At 49.1% G+C, this 19,625-nt stretch overlaps 1 protein-coding gene across 2 annotated transcripts in view; it reads right to left on the reverse strand.

The window, feature by feature from the left end:
* The window catches only part of LOC137571188 (cytochrome P450 2B11-like), a 203,568-nt gene that overhangs the window by 157,463 nt on the left and 26,480 nt on the right, over positions 1-19,625 (reverse strand). For both annotated transcript variants that reach the window (XM_068280008.1, XM_068280007.1), the window contains exons 2-4: positions 17,524-17,714; positions 15,695-15,857; positions 5,681-5,830 (exon numbers count right to left, since the gene is read on the reverse strand). In XM_068280008.1, the coding sequence (XP_068136109.1) occupies positions 5,681-5,830; positions 15,695-15,857; positions 17,524-17,700 (490 nt within the window). In that variant the 5' untranslated portion in view covers positions 17,701-17,714. The remainder of the gene's footprint in view (positions 1-5,680; positions 5,831-15,694; positions 15,858-17,523; positions 17,715-19,625) is intronic.

The following is a 19,625-nucleotide window of genomic DNA, read 5'->3' on the forward strand; positions in this document are numbered from 1 at the left end:
TGCGCAAAAGCGTGCTAGCATGTGCAGCGTAGAATTCCAGCGCGTAGGCAGGGACATCACCCAGCGAGCGATGGTGCGCTAGATTGAAGCGCTGCTGCATCTCTTGGTGAGTCCTTCAGAAGCGGTACTGGACTTTTAACAATGTTTTTTTTTTTTCCTTCAACAGAAGATCTGCCACGTTGGAGTGAGGAGGACGCCGCCGACCCCGACACCAAGCTGAACCCCGGCGAACTCCAAGCAGAGGATCTTCAGGAACCCTCAAGGCTTTGAGCAAGCTGAGGAGGATCAGCAGTCCCGACGAGACCTCTCCTCATATGCGACTGAGTGCAGTGGAGCTCCCCAGAACAACCTCTCAGTTGTCACTTTGTCACTGGTCACTTTGTCACTTTGTCACTTTGTCATTTTGTCACTTTGTCAGTTGTCACTTTGTCACTGGTCACTTTGTCACTTGTCACTTTGTCATTTTGTCACTTGTCACTTTGTCACTTGTCACTTCTCACTTTGTCACTTGTCACTTTGTCATTTTGTCACTTGTCACTTTGTCACTTGTCACTTCTCACTTTGTCACTTGTCACTTTGTCATTTTGTCACTTGTCACTTTGTCACTTGTCACTTCTCACTTTGTCACTTGTCACTTTGTCATTTTGTCACTTGTCACTTGTCACTTTGTCATTTTGTCACTTTGTCACTTTGTCACTGGTCACTTTGTCACTTGGTCACTTGTCCAGATGATCTCGGTACACCTCCTGAGATTCAAATTCCTGCACACATTGCTCTGGGATTTGGGTGTGATGAATGATGCATCTAACTGGCCACCGGAGGCAATTAAGGCCTTCAAAACATTGAAAGCAGCTTTCTGTTCCGCCCCCATTTTGCGTCATGTTGAGTTGTTGACGTCATGTTCATCCTCGGCCTCGCCTTGCATTACAGTGCGAGGTGCATTTTCCACAGAAAAAGGTTGTGAATCCGGGCACAACATTTGTGGCTGTTCCATTGACCTTTCACAGGTAGAAGATTGTGGGGGTGGGAATAGCTCCTCCGGTTAGCCCATTGTGTCCTGAAAACTACTCATTGCATTGCTTTGCGCACACATTTTTTTGTCCTCATGCAAGGCCTGAGTTGCACCTGAAAGCGTGGCCTTCTCCTCCTGCGCCTCCTCCTGTTCCATCACGTCTGCTGCTGCTGGGTTAGCGTTGACGCCCGGTCCCTGTTTATTGAACCTCTTATCTTTATTACATTTATGACTGCATGGCGGTAAAAAGCATGCTATCCGCACGCTTCTTGTCCTCATGCAAGGCCTGGGTTGTTGTGTCTCAAAAAGCATGGCCTTCTCCTCCTGCGCCTGCTCCTGTTCCATCACGTGTGCTGCTGCTGCTGGGTTACCGTTACCGGTCCCTTTTCCTGGAACCTCTTCTCTGTATTACATTTATGACTGCATGGCGACAAAAAGCATGTTACCTGTGCAAAGAAACATGACATTTTCCACATTTAAAAGACAGTTTTTCCTTTGAATCTTTACAATCAATTTTCTCAAAAATTATAAGCTCTTTTTAAAATATTTTTTTCCTCTTGTACCCACTCCCAAGGTGCACATACCCTGCTAATTTGGGGTATGTAGCATGTAAGGAAGCTTTACAAAGCACGAAAGTTCGGGTCCCCATTGACTTCCATTATGTTCGAAGTTCGGGTCGAACACCCGAACATCGCGGCCATGTTCGGCCTGTTCGGCCCGAACCCGAACATCTAGATGTTCGCCCAACACTACTGGGGACAGCCCTGTCACTTGGCTGTCCCCTGGAGTGGCTCACTACGCCATCCTCTCGCATAGGCGGATGCCTATCAGGCCCAGTTCACATCTGCTTTTTTTTTTTGCGGAGTCGGCCATACGGATCTGGCCATCTGGATCCGGGAAAACAGTCCCTTTTTACAGCCAGTGTGCTGTAAAACGCCAGTTTTCCATATGTCCCTGTTATGCTGCAAAGCCTTCCGTGCTTCCATTCCGCTGAGCGAAACGGTCTGGAAAATTGGGTCTTGCTGCATCTTTTTGTCCGTTCAGCAGCTGGTTCTGTTGTCAAAATCCAATGTGAACCGAGCCTGAGAGAGAATTGCCCGGATTGGCTCTCAGGGGGAGAGAGGGAGGGAGGGGGAGGGAAAATAAATAAAAATAATAGCTATTTTTATTACAAATAACATAAATAAATTGTAGCAGCAATCAGAGCCCACCAACAGAAAACTCTGTTGGTGGGCAGGAAAGGGGGACAGACTCATTGGTGTGCTAAGTTGTATGGCTCTGCAGCGAGCTGTTTAAGCTGCAGAGCACTGAATTGTAAAAAATAGCCTGGTCACTAGGGGGGTGTAAGCCTTTGGTGCTTAAAGGGAATCGGAACTTACCTGGGGCTTTCTCCAGCCCACCGTAGGTCGGGAGGTTCCCCCGACGTCCTCCTGGCTCCTCTCCCGGTCCCTCCACAGAAATCACGACCGGTGACACTGGGGCCGAGTGTCGGGCTGGAACTTCCTGAACGATGACGCTTGTCGTCATCATGCCGGCTGCTACGCATCATCACGGCGGCCGGCGTGACAGTACTGCGCCTGCACGGTTTACAGTTAGAAAACCGCGCATGCGCGGTACTGTCACGCCGGCCGCCGGGATTATGCTTAGCAGCTGGCGTGATGACGATTTGTTTTGTTTTACTCCTCGGAGTCCCTTTAAGTGGTTAACATCCTGTTGCTAATTATCGCTGCTCTGCAGGTGGACTTTATGCCCCCTAAATGGAGCTTTAGCAGCTGGATATCAGCTGGATATTGCCCTGGGAATGTATGGGTGTCATGTCATTGTCAGCGTGTGCGTGGGATGGTGGTGATTGTTCCGGGTTAGCCTAGCAGGGATACTGCTGATGCCATGTGCAATGCGCATGGATTTCACCTTTCAGCGCTCCTTTCTTTCATCCGCAAATAACTTTATCACTGCTTATCACAATGAAATGATCTACATCTTGGTTTTTTTCAGCGCTAATTAGGCTTTTTTTGGGTGGTACATTTTGCTAAGAATTATTGTATTCTAAATGAATTTTAATGGGAATCATAAGTAAAAACTTGAAAAAAAAATCATTATTTCTCAGATTTCAACCATTAAAGTTTTAAAATAAAACATGCTACTGTGGATAAAAAACGATTGATGTTCAAGCACTATATTCCTGTATTACCCATGATCTTGCACTTCAGGCATTTGAACACCATTTGACCAGGTACTCGTTTTTTTTCAATGGACCTGAGGGCCTTTATCGGGTTTGACGTTCAGTACCACCTTACCCACAACTATTTTCTTTTTGACTCTACATATTATTTACAATGATGTGGAGCCTCCATGGGAGCAAAGTTTTCTCCCTCTTTGGCCAACCTATATATATGTTGGTGGGAGGAGCGCCACCTATTTTCTGACTCTAATGTCTTTATGGAGTCAATTTTGTGATATGGCAGGTACATAGATGACCTTTTAGTCATCTGGGGTGGCACACCCGATGAGGCCTCTAGGTTCATTGACTACCTTCACCAGAATTCCCTGAATTTGAAATTTACTTTCCATTAGGCCCCTTCTGATATCAGTTATCTCAATGTTAACCTTGTCGGAGATCCAGATACTGTAACGATGTCTTCCTCTACTTATCGTAAGCCCTGTAGCGGTAATTCCATGCTCAGGGCTAATAGCTGTCATCCTCGACATACAACCTGAGCGGTCCAAGTTGGTGCATTTACCAGGGCCCACCGTAATTGTTCACATGATGACATTTTGAGCGGGGAATTTGACACTGTGGCATCCCACCTTTTCGAATGAGGTTACCCTAAGTGGATGGTCTCGAGAGGTAGGAAACTAGCTCTCAAACGTGACAGGGGTAGGCCCGGTTCACATTAGCGTTTCGTGCAGAAGCTGTCAGTTCCAAGGGATCCGTTGTCTATTCGAACGGATCTGTTGCGGACCGGTGTTAGTACGTTTCCGGTCCGTTTCAGTTCCGTTTGTATATGTTTTGCATGTGTTTTGTGTCCGTTTCCGTTTTTAAAATCTAAAATTAGCATTTAAGATAAGCTATATATACCCCAGAGCTCTGAATGATCAGTAAATGGTCATTGTTGAGGAGAGAGCTTGCTGTTTGGACAATGTATCCAGTGTATTTCTACAGCTTCTGGCTTGGAATAGCCTTTTTTTTGATATTTACCTACTACTATGTGGGACGTAGGCCTGCTATTCGCAGGAGATTTTGGGTGCACCCTTTACTCCTTCAAAGGCAGAGGAAAGGACAGTTCAAGACACTGTACTAGCACCTGAGACAACACCCAGAAAAATTCTACAGCTACTGCCGGATGTCCATATCCCTGTAAGTATCCATACCTACGCACCCCAACCCCACTCTCCCCACAACACCTTGCCCCACAGCAAACACTTTCCAGTTCTAATCCTTTATACCTTTTGTCACAGGGTTGATACCCTCCTGGAGATGGTGGGGAATGACCTCAAGAAGAAGGATACCCGTTGGAAGGCTGTCACACCGAAGGAACAGCTAATGATCACTCTAAGGCTAGTAACAACAACGCCAACATTTTTTTTGAAACCACATTGAAAAGTTTTATTACAAAACCTATCAACAATTAAAAAATAAATAACAAAGCTACCAACATAGAAGTGAACACAACAGTCTTCCAACACGGAAGATAGAAAAAAAAAAAAAAATTTTTAAATCAGAACATAAACTGTGGTCACAGAGTCCCTTGGGCGTCACCTTGCAAACCTGACCCACAGAGATGGCAACATTCCATGCCAAGGCCAAAGGAACCAGGCTGGTAGCCGGGTTGGGCCGAGCCATGACATGTTGCGGTTCCTAGGGGACAGGATCTGAAGGCCACATCCAAGGGGAGGCAGAAGAAGGACTGTAGGAGGACGTCGCGGGACATGACAGCTACACGGGGCCGATAGAAGCCCTAGGTAAGTGTCAATTGCTGAATATGAGAATGAGCACTAATGTCCTTTGATCAGATGCTGGGAGTGATTACTTGCCTTTACTGCCTCTGTTTTTATTACTGCATTCCAGGGGCGTAACTAGAAATCACTGGGCCCCCTGCGAAACTTTGGATGGGGCCCTCCGGCCAACATCCTCCCCCCCTCCCCACACGCACACACACACACTTTCTGTACAGGTAAACTGAGAACCAATGTTATTCAATTGGCTAGTGCACACTTTAATGTGTTTTCCCCATGCAGATAAAAGCAAACAGCAGTGAAGCACTGCATGCATTTTTCACAACGCTGTACACAAGACCCTGCTGAACACCAAATAGGGACTGTCTACAAATATTTGTCTGCAAAACTTTGTATAATTCGTTATCAATGGCTGAGCAGATGCAGTCATTAGAACAATTATGCAGAGAGCAGAACGTTTTTTTTCTCTTCTTGCCCTTAGTTGTCAATTTCTCAGGATGGGGCCCCCTGTGGGTTCTGGGCCCCCCTGTGGATGCAACCCTTGCAAGGTCTACTGTTACGCCTCTTCTGCATTCATTATGCCATACATTTAAAGATGATTTTATATACATTTTAACCTGCTAAAATCCTTCCTAAACTAATTTCTTCAATCCTGTCAAGATAGATCTAAAGTTGTAGGTTTAAAGGTGTTTAAAAAACTTCAATTCTCACCTTCATGAGATCGTATTGCCTGTATTAGGCACTCCGCTTCCTCGTTAATCTTGTCCTCTATGGCTTTCTTCCCCATCCCGTAATCTCGTAGAGTTGAGAGAGTGAACCTCCTCATGGCTTTCCAGCTCTCACCATTGGAAAAGGTAAGACCTGAATAGAGGAAATGTTACATTACCGTTCTTGGTCTAGTGTAACTTGAGCGCCAAAATATACATATAATGAGCTCTAGAGTACATTAACACTAAAAATGTAGCTACAGAGATCACAAAACAATTTCAGTGGTCTTCAGATTTTGGACATACCAAATACTGAAAATACCTTGTTCTACTGAATTTCCCTTTAACTACCTAACGACCGCATCACACCAATGGGTGTGAACGCGGCGGCAGCCCAGGGACCGCCTAACGCCAATTGGTGTCAAGTCCTGGGGCTCTAATTTGCATGAGATAGCGTGCACGCATCTCGTGCTTCGGGGCTGAGCTCCGCCCCCTCTTCAGTCTCTGAGCAGCTATTGCTGCTCGGGATCGCCGTCTTGTAACGATTGCGGAACTTTCTCCGTGATCAGCGCACAACGCGAAACCGATCCTCTGTACCTCCACAAATGCCAGACAGGAATTGTACAAAGCGCAGAACGCAATCGCAAGAGAAGCGATTGCAAATGAGAACGAGCAAAGGGACAGGTTGTATGTGTGTGCGCCAATCCAGTCGCCACCCCGCGACAGCGCACACACAACAGCAGATACGAAACAGAAACGCAACCACAAGAAAGGCGATTGCCAAAAGTGACACAAGGCAGATCAGAACAGAATACGAGGATAGCAAAGGCACAGCAAATCATACAATGAGGAGATACGGAAAACAACAAACGCTAACTGAACGCGAACACCGCACTCACTCGCAACAGTGCACGCGTTCATGTGCGGTCTCCACGTGATAAGCACAATAGAGACAAGCACGCCTAACTAACCACCGACAGACAAACATGTAACAGAGGACGCGAGTGCTTGCTTAACGGTTACCTCCCCGAGCCTCCAGCAAGCGTTCGTAGCAGACAAGACAGACACACGAAAACAGGGACAAGCGAGAGATAGGATCCACAGCACTAGCGAAAGTGGCTAGCGCGATCCAGGAAGACAGAACAGAAGGATCCACAGTGCTAGCGCAAGATGCTAGTGCGATCCAGGTACAGAGTAGCAGAACTGAGGGATCCACAGCTCTAGCGCAGGATGCTAGTGCGATCCAGGTACAGAGTAGCAGAACAGAAGGATCCACAGCACTAGCGCTAGGCGAGTGCGATCCAGGCAGACAGAGTAGCAGAACAGAAGGATCCACAGCACTAGCGCAGGATGCTAGTGCGATCCAGGAAGGCAGAACAGAAGGATCCACAGCACTAGCGGAAAGTTGCTAGCGCGATCCAAGGAGACAGAACAGAAGGATCCACAGCGCTAGCGCAAGATGCTAGTGCGATCCAAATGAGACAGATCAGAAGAGATAGCTGGTAGCAACCACGGCACCAGCTATACTCCAAGAACAGAGATCAGAACGATTTCCTGTCGACCACCGCTGGGACAGGACAATCGCAACAGAACAAACAAAACAGATAAGAAATCCTAACTGCACTAGGGGAACCTGCCTAGCGCAGTTTCAGAAATTACTCTAAGCTGAACTTCAAACAAAGAGTAAGGCTGACACTCCTCCAGGAGTGTTTCACAGGAAGGAATCCTTATGAACAGCCCAGCATTGTGGGAAACACATAGTACTTATAGTACACGCCTCCAATGAATGTGGCCAGGCAATTTGCATGACAACGCATGCAAATTCCTCAGCAAGCACAAGCTGCAAAACTGACAGAAGCTCTCCTTTCCAGAGTCCTGCAGCATGCAAATCTAAACAATGGTCAAAAAGCTGCCTGCCTGCACAGGCAGCTGAGCAGATCATTACACGTCTATTTACACCGTGCAGCGCTGCGATCAGCAGCAGTGCTGCACTGGGGACAGCCGTGTGACACGGCTGTCCCCCTGGGGGACAAGAGAGCAATCGGCAGTGATAGGCTCAAGCCTATCACAGCCAATCACTGTGATAGGCTGGCTGGGGGAGGGAGGCTGGCTGGGGTAGGCAGAGGAAAGGGTTTTTTTTTATACAAAATGGGACCATAAATATTTATAAAAAAATAAATAAACAACCGGGGGGCGATCAGACCCCACCAACAGAGATCTCTGTTGGTGGGGGGAAAAGGGGGGGGGATCACTCGTGTACGGTGTTGTGCGGCCCTGCAGCTGTGCCTTAAAGCTGCAGTGGCCATTTTAGCAAAAATGTGCCTGGTCTTTAAGGGATTTACCACTGTGGTCCTCAAGCGGTTAATCACCTGCGCACCAGCAGTTTCTGGCCCCTTAAGGACCAGAGACTGTTGGTACCAAAAACTGCAGCTTACTGTTGAATCACCGCACATACCGGTTACTCCTGCTGGTCACACCGTTCTCCCACCCCTGCAGGCTGCTCTCTCTGCCGTCGCTATGACGGCAAAGCTCTGTGTGCTGGTCAGGAGCCACTTTAATTGGCTCCTGACTCTGTCACTTAAGGTAAGCCAATGGGATTGGCTTACAGTGGTCACGTGGTCAGGAGCCAGTGAAATCAGCTCCTGACCTGCTCACACAGCTCTGCCGTCATATAGACAGCAGGGTGAGTGAACTGCTGCAGGAAAAAGGGCCGCAACCGTCGTAGCAGCAGGTATGTGCGGTTTCCGAAGCAGTAAAATCTACATCCTGTCAGAGCAGCAGCTCCACCTGCAGGACGTAGATCCGTACTGCTTCGGTCCGGAAGCAGTTAGTTAAGAGGCATTTAAAACATGTACCTGTAGGAAAAGAAATGCTCCTACATGATACTGATCTTGGAAGCCTCTGAATCCCAGAGAAGCTTTCACTTTCCTTCTTTACCCTCCTAATCCAGTTATGAGACCCCCGAAAAATCACTTGTGGACAGCTCGCACATGCGAGGTACAATGGTCCAAGCCCAATCAGCACCATGCTACTGCGCACGTGTGAGCTGCCTGCAGGGCCGGTTTAAGCTGCACTGGGGCCCCAGGGGAAAAAAAGCAATCCCTGGGGCTACATTTGGTGAAGATGGGGCCCCCGCACTACAGCCCCCACAATCCCTTGCATTGCCTACTGCTCATACCAGATGACCGCTCCTAGCCAATGAGCAGTCGCCTGGTTTGAGCAGTAAGAGATGCAAGGGATCGTGGGGGCTGTAGTACAGACATATGTGGCCTTCTCCTTCCCCACACAGTGCTGACATGTGGCGCAGCCGGCCCGTATATTGTAGGTGCCCCGCAAGCAGTCCGGGGGTGGGGGTGACCACCTGTAGTTCCGTCGGTGCAGGAGGGCCCGGCAGCTGCCAAGGGCCCTGGGGCAATTGCCCCATTTGGCCCAATGGCAGCTCCAGCCCTAGCTGCCTGTGAAGTATACTGCACAGACCTGATCAGGCTCAGCTTTTTCTGCTGGACCCCAGGCAGGTACATGCTACTGTGCAGGCACAATGCGGTCTCACTTCAGGGATTTCATCGATGGATCAGCCAGTTTGAGGAGGACAGGGGAAGCCTCTCCTGGATCCAGAGGCTTTCTCCTCTCAAGGTGAGTATCCAGAATAGCCTGTAGAAAACCTTACAAGTTTGCTTTCACCTCTTGTGTTCCAGTGGCCTCTGGCCCCTTATAGAGACTCTGATGCCTTAATAAAAATGGCTTTTTTCCTTATATATAGCAGGGGCATGTGTGCCCCTGCTAAAACGCTGCTATCCCGCGGGTGAATGAGGGTCCTTTCCCCTCAAAATCCCCCTGCAAAATCCACGACCAACTTGGTTGTAGATTTTGCTACCCCTGTGCGCTTCCGTGTGAGGCAGGGCTATGAGCTGCAGGCCTGCCTCACACGTGTCTATCAGTGGCTGATCTCCGCCTCTCCCCCGCTCCTATCATCGAAGGCAGACTGAGAGGGGCGGGGAGAGGCGGAGATCCACCGCTGACAGACGCGTGTGAGGCAGGGCTGCAGCTCATAGCCCTGCCTCACATGGAAGCGCTCCCCGGCAGCACAGGGGGATTTGGAGGGGAAAGGACCCTCGTTCAGCCGCGGGATAGCGGCGTTTTAGCAGGGGCACACATGCCCCTGCTATATATAAGGAAAAAAGCCATTTTAATTATGGCTTCAGACTCTCGTTATGGACCAGAGACTGCTGGTAACACAAAATGCAGCTTACCGATGAATCACCGCACAGCCCCACTGCTCTCACTGGTCACACCACTCACCTATCACCCCAGGCCCCTTGCAATGATGGCAGAGCTCTGTGAGCCGGTTAGGAAACAATTAAATTGGCTCCTGACCCTGTCATCAATGTAAGCCAATGAAGTCAGCTCCTGATCGGTTCATAGAGCTCTGCCGTCATATTGACGGCAGGCATGATCAGCGGGAGCGGTGAGGAAGTGCACCGGCGATGTTACAATCTACGTCTTGTCAGAAATAAGCGGCCACAAACAGGACATAGATTTCATTTAGCGAGGTCTAGAAATGGTTAAGTAACAACAATTTATTAGAGATGGCCCAAACGGTTCAAACGCGAAAAACGCAAGTTCACATTTGCGGCCGAACGCAAACTTTATGCGAGTTCGACCCGCCCCCTATACTACATCATTGGGCTAAACTTTGACCCTCTACATCACAGTCAGCACACACATGGCTGCCAATCAGTCTGCACTCCCTCCTGGAGCTCCCCCCCCCCACACACCCCTTATATAAGGCAGCAGCGACGGCCATGTTTTCACTCTGTGTGCTGCTGTATTAGTGAGAGAAGGGAGAGACATTGGAGAGATGGGGAGAGTGATAGTTAGGAGCTCTGTTAGCTTGGTCCTTGCTGATGTGTATTGCTGAAAAGCACCCCAAAACAGCTCTTTTGTTCCTGTTATGTGTTTTTTTGTGTGTGTGTGTGGCCCACTGACACTGCATATACAGCCCTGTCTGTTGCAGCTGGCCCTTGCTAATTGCTATACTGTGCCAGGCCCAGCACATTCAGTGCCTAGTGTGACTGCTGCACATTATATTATAATACCAGTCACTGTGTATCTTTTCACTGCACCTGTGTGACCGCACGCTGTTTTGTATACCAGTCACTGCATACCTTTCACTGCATCTGTGTGACCGCATGCTGTTTTATATACCAGCAGTCAGTGCATCCATTTCCACTGCACCTGTGTGACTGCACATTGTTATACCAGCAGTCACTGCATACCTTTCACTGCACCTGTGTGACTGCACATTGTCATATCAGCAGTCCCTGCATACCTTTCACTGCATCTGTGTGACTGCACAGTGTATTAGTCAAGTCAGTGCATACCTTTCACTTCATCCCCCCCCCCCCCCCCAATATGGACAAAACAACAGGCAGAGGCAGGCCACACGGCAGATCTATTCAAGGTCGTGCTGTCATGATTTCGTGTGGCCCTCGATCAAAGTACAGTGTTCAGAAGAAGGCACGTGCCATCAACCCCCAATATTGTAAGGACTTAGTTGACTATTTGACACAGAACTCTTCATCTTCCTCAGCTTCCGCACGGAAGCGTGCCATATCTTCCTCCTCCTGCTCTGATTCTGGCACCCCACTTAACACTCAGTCGGCAGCCATCACCAAAGTGCCATCATCCCAGGGCTCAGCATGGGGAAAAACATTTTTTGTGTCTGCCTCAGATGAGAGCGATGCCATCTGTACTCTCTGCCACCGAAAATTGAGCCATGGAAAGACCAAGACCCACATAGGGACAACTTCCTTACGAAGGCACATGATGAAAAAGCACAAACTGCAATGGGATGACCACCTGAGGAAAAGCAGCACACAAAAGCAAAGCCACACACCGCAGAGGAAGATACCAGGCTGCAATTATTTCTCAAAAAAGGTGATACCCAAACTGCACCGTGATGTTGAAAGACAAGTGGTGTCATCTCTGGCACACAGCGTTGGGTCAAGGGTCCATCTGACCACGGATGTCTGGTCTGCAAAGCACGGTCAGGCCTGCCCCAAGACTAAGTCGGTCCCCACACACAGCATCTCTGCCTGCACGCCGTGTGACTGCCTGCCCCAAGACTAAGCCGGTCCCCACACATCATCTCTGCCTGCAGGCCGCTTCACTGCCTTCTCCACCACCACCAACAGGGTTCAGGACTCCAGGTGGATTCCAGAATTTTTAAGGTTGCTGCTAGCAGCCGCTGCTAACAAAAACAATAATATTTTTTTCTGGTGTGTGTACATGCCTGCCTAATTTTTCTGGCTGTACTGTGGCTGCAACAACAAAACAAAAGGCATGAATATGTGACAATTCCCCTTCGTGATCGTTACCTTGCCGCGGCGAAGGGGCTTGCGTATAACAATTAAGTAGGGATGGGACGAATCCACAATTTCTTCGAATCCGAATCCGGATCCGAATCTAAAAAGGTTCTCGAATATCTCGAACCTTTCGAATCCCGAATCTAACGAATCCTGCACATAAAAATTGTGCGATCCGTGGTATAGTTGCCCGCAGTATAGGTACCCAGGCATAAGTAGCGAGGTAAAGGTGCCTTCAGTATAGCTAGCTAGGTATGGGTGCCTTCAATATTGGTAGCTTTCAGTATAGGTAGCAAGGTATAGGGGCCTTCAGTATAGGTAGCAGGGTTTATGGGCCTTCAGTATAGGTAGCAGGGTATATGGGCCTTCAGTATAGGTAGCAGGGTATATGGGCCTTCAGTATAGGTAGCAGGGTATATGGGCCTTCAGTATAGGTAGCAGAGTATATGGGCCTTCAGTATAGGTAGCAGGGTATATGGGCCTTCAGTATAGGTAGCAGGGTATATGGGCCTTCAGTATAGGTAGCAGGGTATATGGGCCTTCAGTATAGGTAGCAGGGTATATGGGCCTTCAGTATAGGTAGCAGGGTATATGGGCCTTCAGTATAGGTAGCAGGGTATATGGGCCTTCAGTATAGGTAGCAGGGTATATGGGCCTTCAGTATAGGTAGCAGGGTATATGGGCCTTCAGTATAGGTAGCAGGGTACATGTGCCTTCAGTATCGGTAGCAAGGTATAGGGGCCTTCAGTATAGATAGCACAGTACATGTGCTTTCAGTATTGGTAGGTAACTAGGTATAGGGGCCTTCAGTATAGGTAGCAGGGTATATGTGCCTTCAGTATAGGTAGCAGGGTATATGTGCCTTCAGTATAGGTAGGTAGCTAGGTATAGGGGCCTTCAGTATAGGTAGTAAGGTACATGTGCCTTCAGTGTAGGTAGGTAGGTAAAGGGACCTTCAGTATAGGTAGCAGGGTATAGGGCCTTAAGTATAGGTAGGTAGGTATGTAGGTAGGTAGGTATAGGGGCCTTTAGGTAGGTAGGTAGGTAAAGGGACCTTCAGTATAGGTAGCAGGGTATAGGGCCTTAAGTATAGGTAAGTATGTAGGTAGGCAGGTATAGGTGCTTTTAGGTAGGTAGGTACATATAGGGGGCCTGTAGGTAGGTAGGTAGGTATTGAGGCCTGTAGGTAGGTATAGTGGCCTGTAGGTAGGTATAGGGGCCTTTAGGTAGGTAGGTAGGTATAGGGGCCTTTAGGTAGGTAGGTAGGTACGTATAGGGGGCCTTTAGGTAGGTATAGGGGGCCTTTAGGTAGGTGGGTATAGCGGCCTGTAGGTAGGTAGGTAGGTAGGTATAGCAGCCTGTAGGTAGGTAAGGATAGTGGCCGGTAGGTAGGTAGGTAGGTATAGTGGCCTGTAGGTAGGTAGGTAGGTATAGCAGCCTGTAGGTAGGTAGGTAGGTAGGTAGGTATAGCAGCCTGTAGGTAGGTAAGGATAGTGGCCGGTAGGTAGGTAGGTATAGTGGCCTGTAGGTAGGTATAGTTGCCTGTAGGTAGGTATAGTGTCCGGTAGGTAGGTAGGTATAGGTGCCTTTAGGTAGGTAGGTATGTATAGGGGGCCTGTAGGTAGGTGGGTAGGTAGGTAGGTAGGTAGGTAGGTATTGAGGCCTGTAGGTAGGTATAGTGGCCTGTAGGTAGGTAGGTATAGGGGCCATTAGGTAGGTAGGTAGGTAGGTATAGGGGCCTTTAGGTAGGTAGGTATAGGGGCCTTTAGGTAGGTAGGTATAGGGGCCTTTAGGTAGGCAGGTAGGTGCGTATAGGGGGCCTTTAGGTAGGTATAGGGGCCTGTAGGTAGGTAGGTATAGCGGCCTGTAGGTGGGTAGGGATAGTGGTAGGTAGGTAGGTAGATAGAACCCCCCCACGGCCCCCTCCGTCCCCCGTGCCTCCTCCGCTCACCCCTGCATAATCTACTCACCTTTCCCGTGGAGCGCAGAGCGGCAGACCTCTTCGTTACTTCCCTGTTCCCTCTAGTGGCCGGACCGGCTCTTACTAATGACGTCATTGTAAGAGCCGGTCACTAGGGGGAACCAGGAAGTCGGCGAGAGGTCTGCCGCTCTGCGCTCCGCTATGGATAGGTGAGTGGATGCGGGCAGGGGGGGCGAGCGGAGGAGGCGCGGGGGGGTCGGAGGAGGTCGGAGGAGGACGAGTGCGAGCGGCGGATGCGCGGCGATGCGGCGTCGGGATTCGGCGGATTCGTATAGTGGAAAATGGCGTCGGGATTCGAATCCACGAATCTCGAATATTTCCTAATATTCGAGGGATTCGTGGATTCGCCGGATTCGTCGTCCCACCCCTACAATTAAGCAATGACCGGCTATATGAGTGTATTGGGGGGCACACCTGACCCAAGATAATAAGGTTGTTGCTTCATTGTGGACAGACCAAATTCGATCAGCTGGACACTCAGTCACTGTTGTTCATCATTGAGCTACCTCAGCCCGACCATATGGGCTTGAAAATCACCATCGCCTGCACTCTCGCCATGGTGCGCACCAGTCTAGCATGGCCATCACTACACAAACAGCTGTTTGCGGTGCGTTACACAGTGAGTTTGGTCTGTCAGTGTGAAGCAGTACACTAATTACACTACCTGAATGATGTATACACAGGCAAGGGGCTTAATTCACAAAGCAGTGCTAACTGTTAGCACGCTTGTGAAAAGCCCCTCTTCACGCTTAAACTCAGTTTAGGCGTGATAAAATCAGATCGCGCGCAAAGTCCCGCCCGCAAAACTCGGAGCGACGTTTCGCGTGCGGGACTTTGCACGCGATCTGGTTGTCAAAACTGTGCTAACCTAGTTAGCACCCTACTTATCACGCCCAAAGTCTTTAGGTGTGCTAACTAGGTTAGCACCGCTTTGTGAATCAAGCCCAAGATGTTTTAATGCACTTTTTGGCTCCAATTTAGCAATGCAATGTGATTTCTGCGCTTAAAGAGAACCTGTATCAAAAAAATGTGCCCCTGGAGGGTACTCACCCCGGGAGGGGGAAGCCTCAGGGTCTCAATGAGGCTTCCTCCTCCACTGTAGCTGCAGGCAGTCCAGCGCTGCGCAGGATCTACTTGCGCCTGCGCAGTAGAGCGGCCCGACAGTGATCGGCTATTTCCGAGGCGGAGAGCCGATACTGCGCTTGCACTGGAGCCGGGAAGGTAAATATTTACATCCCTGCCGTTCGGGGAGCTTTCCTCGCCGCCGCTGTGGGACCGAGAAGGACGGGGGAAGCCTCAAAAGGATCAGGAGGATCCCCCACCCGAGGTGAGTACCCCCCAGGGGACGTTTTTCTTGTTACAGGTTTTCTTTAAAACCCTGCTCTGTGTCAAATCCGGAATTTTCCCGGGGACTTTTGGCATGTATCCCACTCCGCCATGCCCCACTCCAGGTGTTAGACCCCTTTGAAACATCTTTTCCATCACTTTTGTGGCCAGAATTTGTGTTTGCAGTTTTGAAAGTTCGCCTCCCCATTGAAGTCAATTGTAGTTCGCATGGTTCGCGTGAACGCAAACTTTTGCAGAAGTTTGCGTTCGAGGTTCACAAACCTAAAATCGGGGGTTCGAGCCATCTCTACAGTTTATTGCAACAAGCCACACATCACAAGCTTACCATGGTCCTTTGTTATTTTAGTCATCAAGGGAATCACTGGTCTGTTGGAAAATTCTTCAGCATGGTTTAGGAAGGCGTCTTTTATGGTGTCGTATCCACACAGCACAACGGCCTTACCCAGCCAAAAATGTACACTATACACTGGGCCATATATTTTAGACATCTGGAAGTGTAAAATATGAAAATGAATGTGTATATTGTCTTAACATTAGAATTTGGCTGATAATTGTGATTATACTGTAAATAAGCAAAATCATAGGCTCCAATGATCAGTAATACAGTTATGTTCCCATACTAAAGTCTTGTACACATGCTAGATGGTCATTGGCTGAGGCAGCCAGACAGGGCCATCTCTGCTGAGAACCTAGATCTGAACTGGCTTAAATGTCTTAGTCGAGCACAATCCAAGCCTTTTGTTCTCCTACTCCCTTTACCTACTCTATCATGTAGCCTCCTTCCCTCATTCTGGAAAAAGAAACCATAGTCAAACATGCCACTAGCCTTTAAATTAGCGATGGGTTTGTACAGAACTTAGTTGGCCATGATTGGTTCCCGAGGGGTCAAGTCTAGTAATTGTGCACCCTAATTTTCCTCATCTTTAGAGGTCTCAACACTTTGTGGCTGCTTGTTGTTTACAGACCTTTAAATCAAAATATCCCTTGGAGTGAAAAGGTTACACCTTTAATCCCTGATCATCAGGTTGCACCGATCGTTCCTCATCATCATTACTGGTGTCAACCACCTTTCCCTGTAAATTCCCAGAAAGATAAGAAGTCTTGATCTCCCACCTTGGGCAGGGGACCCAAAAACGTTTAATAACATGAAATTGTATTCCTTGCAATAAAGCAGAGAAAAGAATTATGGATCTTTCCGGGGCAGAGCAACTCCTTTACATTCAACAAGGGTATTGGCATGTTGTGTGAAGGTAATATATCCAGCTGTGGTCTCAATAACACATCAAGTAACATAGGACAACCAGAGATGACAGATTACTATTACGATGACCATATATCTAGCCATTTTGGCTGCCAATCGACCAAGACACAGATCTCTCTCTGATCTAATATGATCGGAGAGAGATCTGTTGGCCGCTATACACCGCAGGCCAATTCCAGATCTATTACAGTATGAAATATTTCGGGAATCGGCCTTGTGAGTGACACACCCATCCCACCTAGCACACACAACCTACATACTATATGCTGGTAGTCATGTGAAGCCTGAATGCAGATATAGGGCATGTACACGGATAGCAAACAAAGTATAACTACAAAGGCACCAGGGAGGACATAAAACATTAGGGTTATCGTGATTATTGCATACCATTACCGCCATGCACCCAATCGAGTATGTCGGCCCCAAGATTTTCCAGCATGTCCAATCAATACATATGACAATTTTTTTCCCTAAAATTAGCTGAATTGTTAATTGGGCATGCCCTTTGCAGCACCACATTTCACCATATTCAATAATAACTATTGAAACTGATAAGCATTGGCCTTCAAGTCTACAGATGTAGGGCCACCTTTAGGAGTGGAGAAGGGGGATGTTGGTGCTAGGTGTGTGTGTGTGGGGGTGGGGTGTGTGTGTGTGTGTGTGGGTGTGTGTGGGTGTGTGGGGGGTGGGGGGTCGTGTTAGGAGTCAAGTGAGGAAGGGTAGGATTAAAGTAGAAGGTTGCTGTTAGGCGTTAAAAAGGGGAAGGTGTATGGAGGGGTGAGCAAGAGGGCACATGGCGGGATGTTGCAATACTTTGCACCAAAAAATAATAATGATAACGAATGTATGCAATTTTTGACATCTTTATTACTTTTATAATAGGTTTGCATTACCTCCGTTAATGTTTTGTAGGGTTGAACTGGGTCGAGCTGATGCAAATTTCCAATGATGGGCAGAGGTCGGGGTCCAGGAGGGAGATTCTTTGGCTGTTTCTGGTTGTTGTAAACTTTGATCAAGAACAGAATGACCAGAACAGACACCAGAGCTGTGAAAGGGTCGAAAGCGAACATCCTGCCAGTTATACCTGATGGAATATAATATACACTGCAGTAACACTATGTTAGTTGTATGGAGAAAACAAATCATATTTTGTATCATCTTTATTCAGCCATTGTAAGGGCAACAATGACTTCTAGAGGTTTATGAAGTACATTATGGCCCCTTTCGCACATGTAGCATCGCGACCCATCATGGTACTCTGCCCTGTCTCAGCACATCGCAGGGGCCATTACTGTCTATGAGACAGGCCCTAATTCTTGTGGTGCGATGGAAGTGATCCAGATGCAGAAGCTGCAGTGTGTTTGCGAGTGGCTCAAGACTCCATGGGAGTCAATGGAAACACAAACAATCTGTATAGACCAGGGTTAGGGAACCTATGGCTCGGGAGCCAGATGTGGCTCTTTTGATGGCTACATTTGGCTCACATACAAATCAGTAGGGTTTGATTCACTAAGCTACACTACTCAAGAAGCGCAGCTTAGTGCGGCAGCGCAAGTAAAGTTGTCAAAGTAGGCATGCTTCTGCTGTAGCAGGCACTACTAACTTTGTTGCGCTTCCTCCAAAACTAACGGCCACTCCAATTGTACTTGTATTTAGTTTGAAGCATATTACATGGCTCTCTCAGACAAAAAGGTTCTTGAGCAGAAAGTGATGAGGCGGCACACTTGTCACCTGATGAAGAGCAGTAATGGCTCGTAACATGTAGTGTTGTTCGTTTCCAATACACGCTTGAAATAGCAAAGCCCGTTGTGTGCCACCTCATCACTTTCTGCATATTTTTTGCCCGGGGGGGGGGGGGGGGGGTGACCCGAGCGAGGTGCAGCACCGGCATTTCCAGGAATAGTATTCCTGAGTGGTTTCCAGGACCGTGGTCTCACTCACGTTTAAAAAGGTTCTTGACCCTTGATATAGATGGTTGTGGGGCATGCCAGTGGCGGACATACGGCCGTGCAGGCCGTGCCGCCGCACGAGGGCCCCTGAAGTTCTGCTGCTTCAGGGGCCCATTAAGTATTGCAGGTTTTTTTTTTTATTTTTTTTTATTTTTATTTTTATTTTTTTTTTAACCTGGGGGGCCCAACTCCTGTCCTCCCCCCCTCACCTCGCCCCCCCCCCCCTCATGCGGCGGGAGAGCGGAAAATACAAGAAGTCTCCGGCCGGGGCGGCAGCTGCAGCTTGGTCTCCAACTTTGGAGACATATCGGAAACTAAGCAGCAGCTGCCTCTAGCGTCTGCTGCAGCCCCGGCCGGAGACTTCCTGTATTTTCTGCTCTCCCGCCGGCTGCAGCGCATACCGGGAGGGGGGCCCCGAGGTGAGTGAGGGAGGATAGGAGTCGGGCCCCCCACCCGGATAGCTACCCACCCGGCTACCTTACCCACCCACCCGGCTACCTACCCCGCTACCTAACCAGGCTACCTACCCACCCACCCGGCTACCTAGCTACCCACCCGGCTACCTAACCACCCTGCCGGCTATCTACCTGGCTACCTACCCACCCGGCTACCTAACCACCCTGCCGGCTATCTACCTGGCTACCTACCCACCCGGCTACCTACCCACCCGGCTACCTAGCTACCCACCCGGCTACCTAACCACCCTGCCGGCTACCTACCTGGCTACCTACCCACCCGGCTACCTGACCACCCTGCCGGCTATCTACCTGGCTACCTACCCACCCGGCTACCTAGCTACCCACCCGGCTACCTAACCACCCTGCCGGCTATCTACCTGGCTACCTACCCACCCGGCTACCTACCCACCCTGCTGGCTACCTACCCACCCGGCTACCTACCCACCCACCCGGCTACCTACCCACCCACCCGGCTACCTACCCACCCGGATACCTACCTACCCACCCGGCTACCTACCCACCCACCCGGCTACCTACCCACCCGGATACCTACCTACCCACCCGGCTACCTACCTACCCACCCGGCTA

The sequence above is a fragment of the Hyperolius riggenbachi genome, chromosome 4 (genome assembly GCF_040937935.1).
Source record: "Hyperolius riggenbachi isolate aHypRig1 chromosome 4, aHypRig1.pri, whole genome shotgun sequence".
NCBI lineage: Eukaryota > Metazoa > Chordata > Amphibia > Anura > Hyperoliidae > Hyperolius > Hyperolius riggenbachi.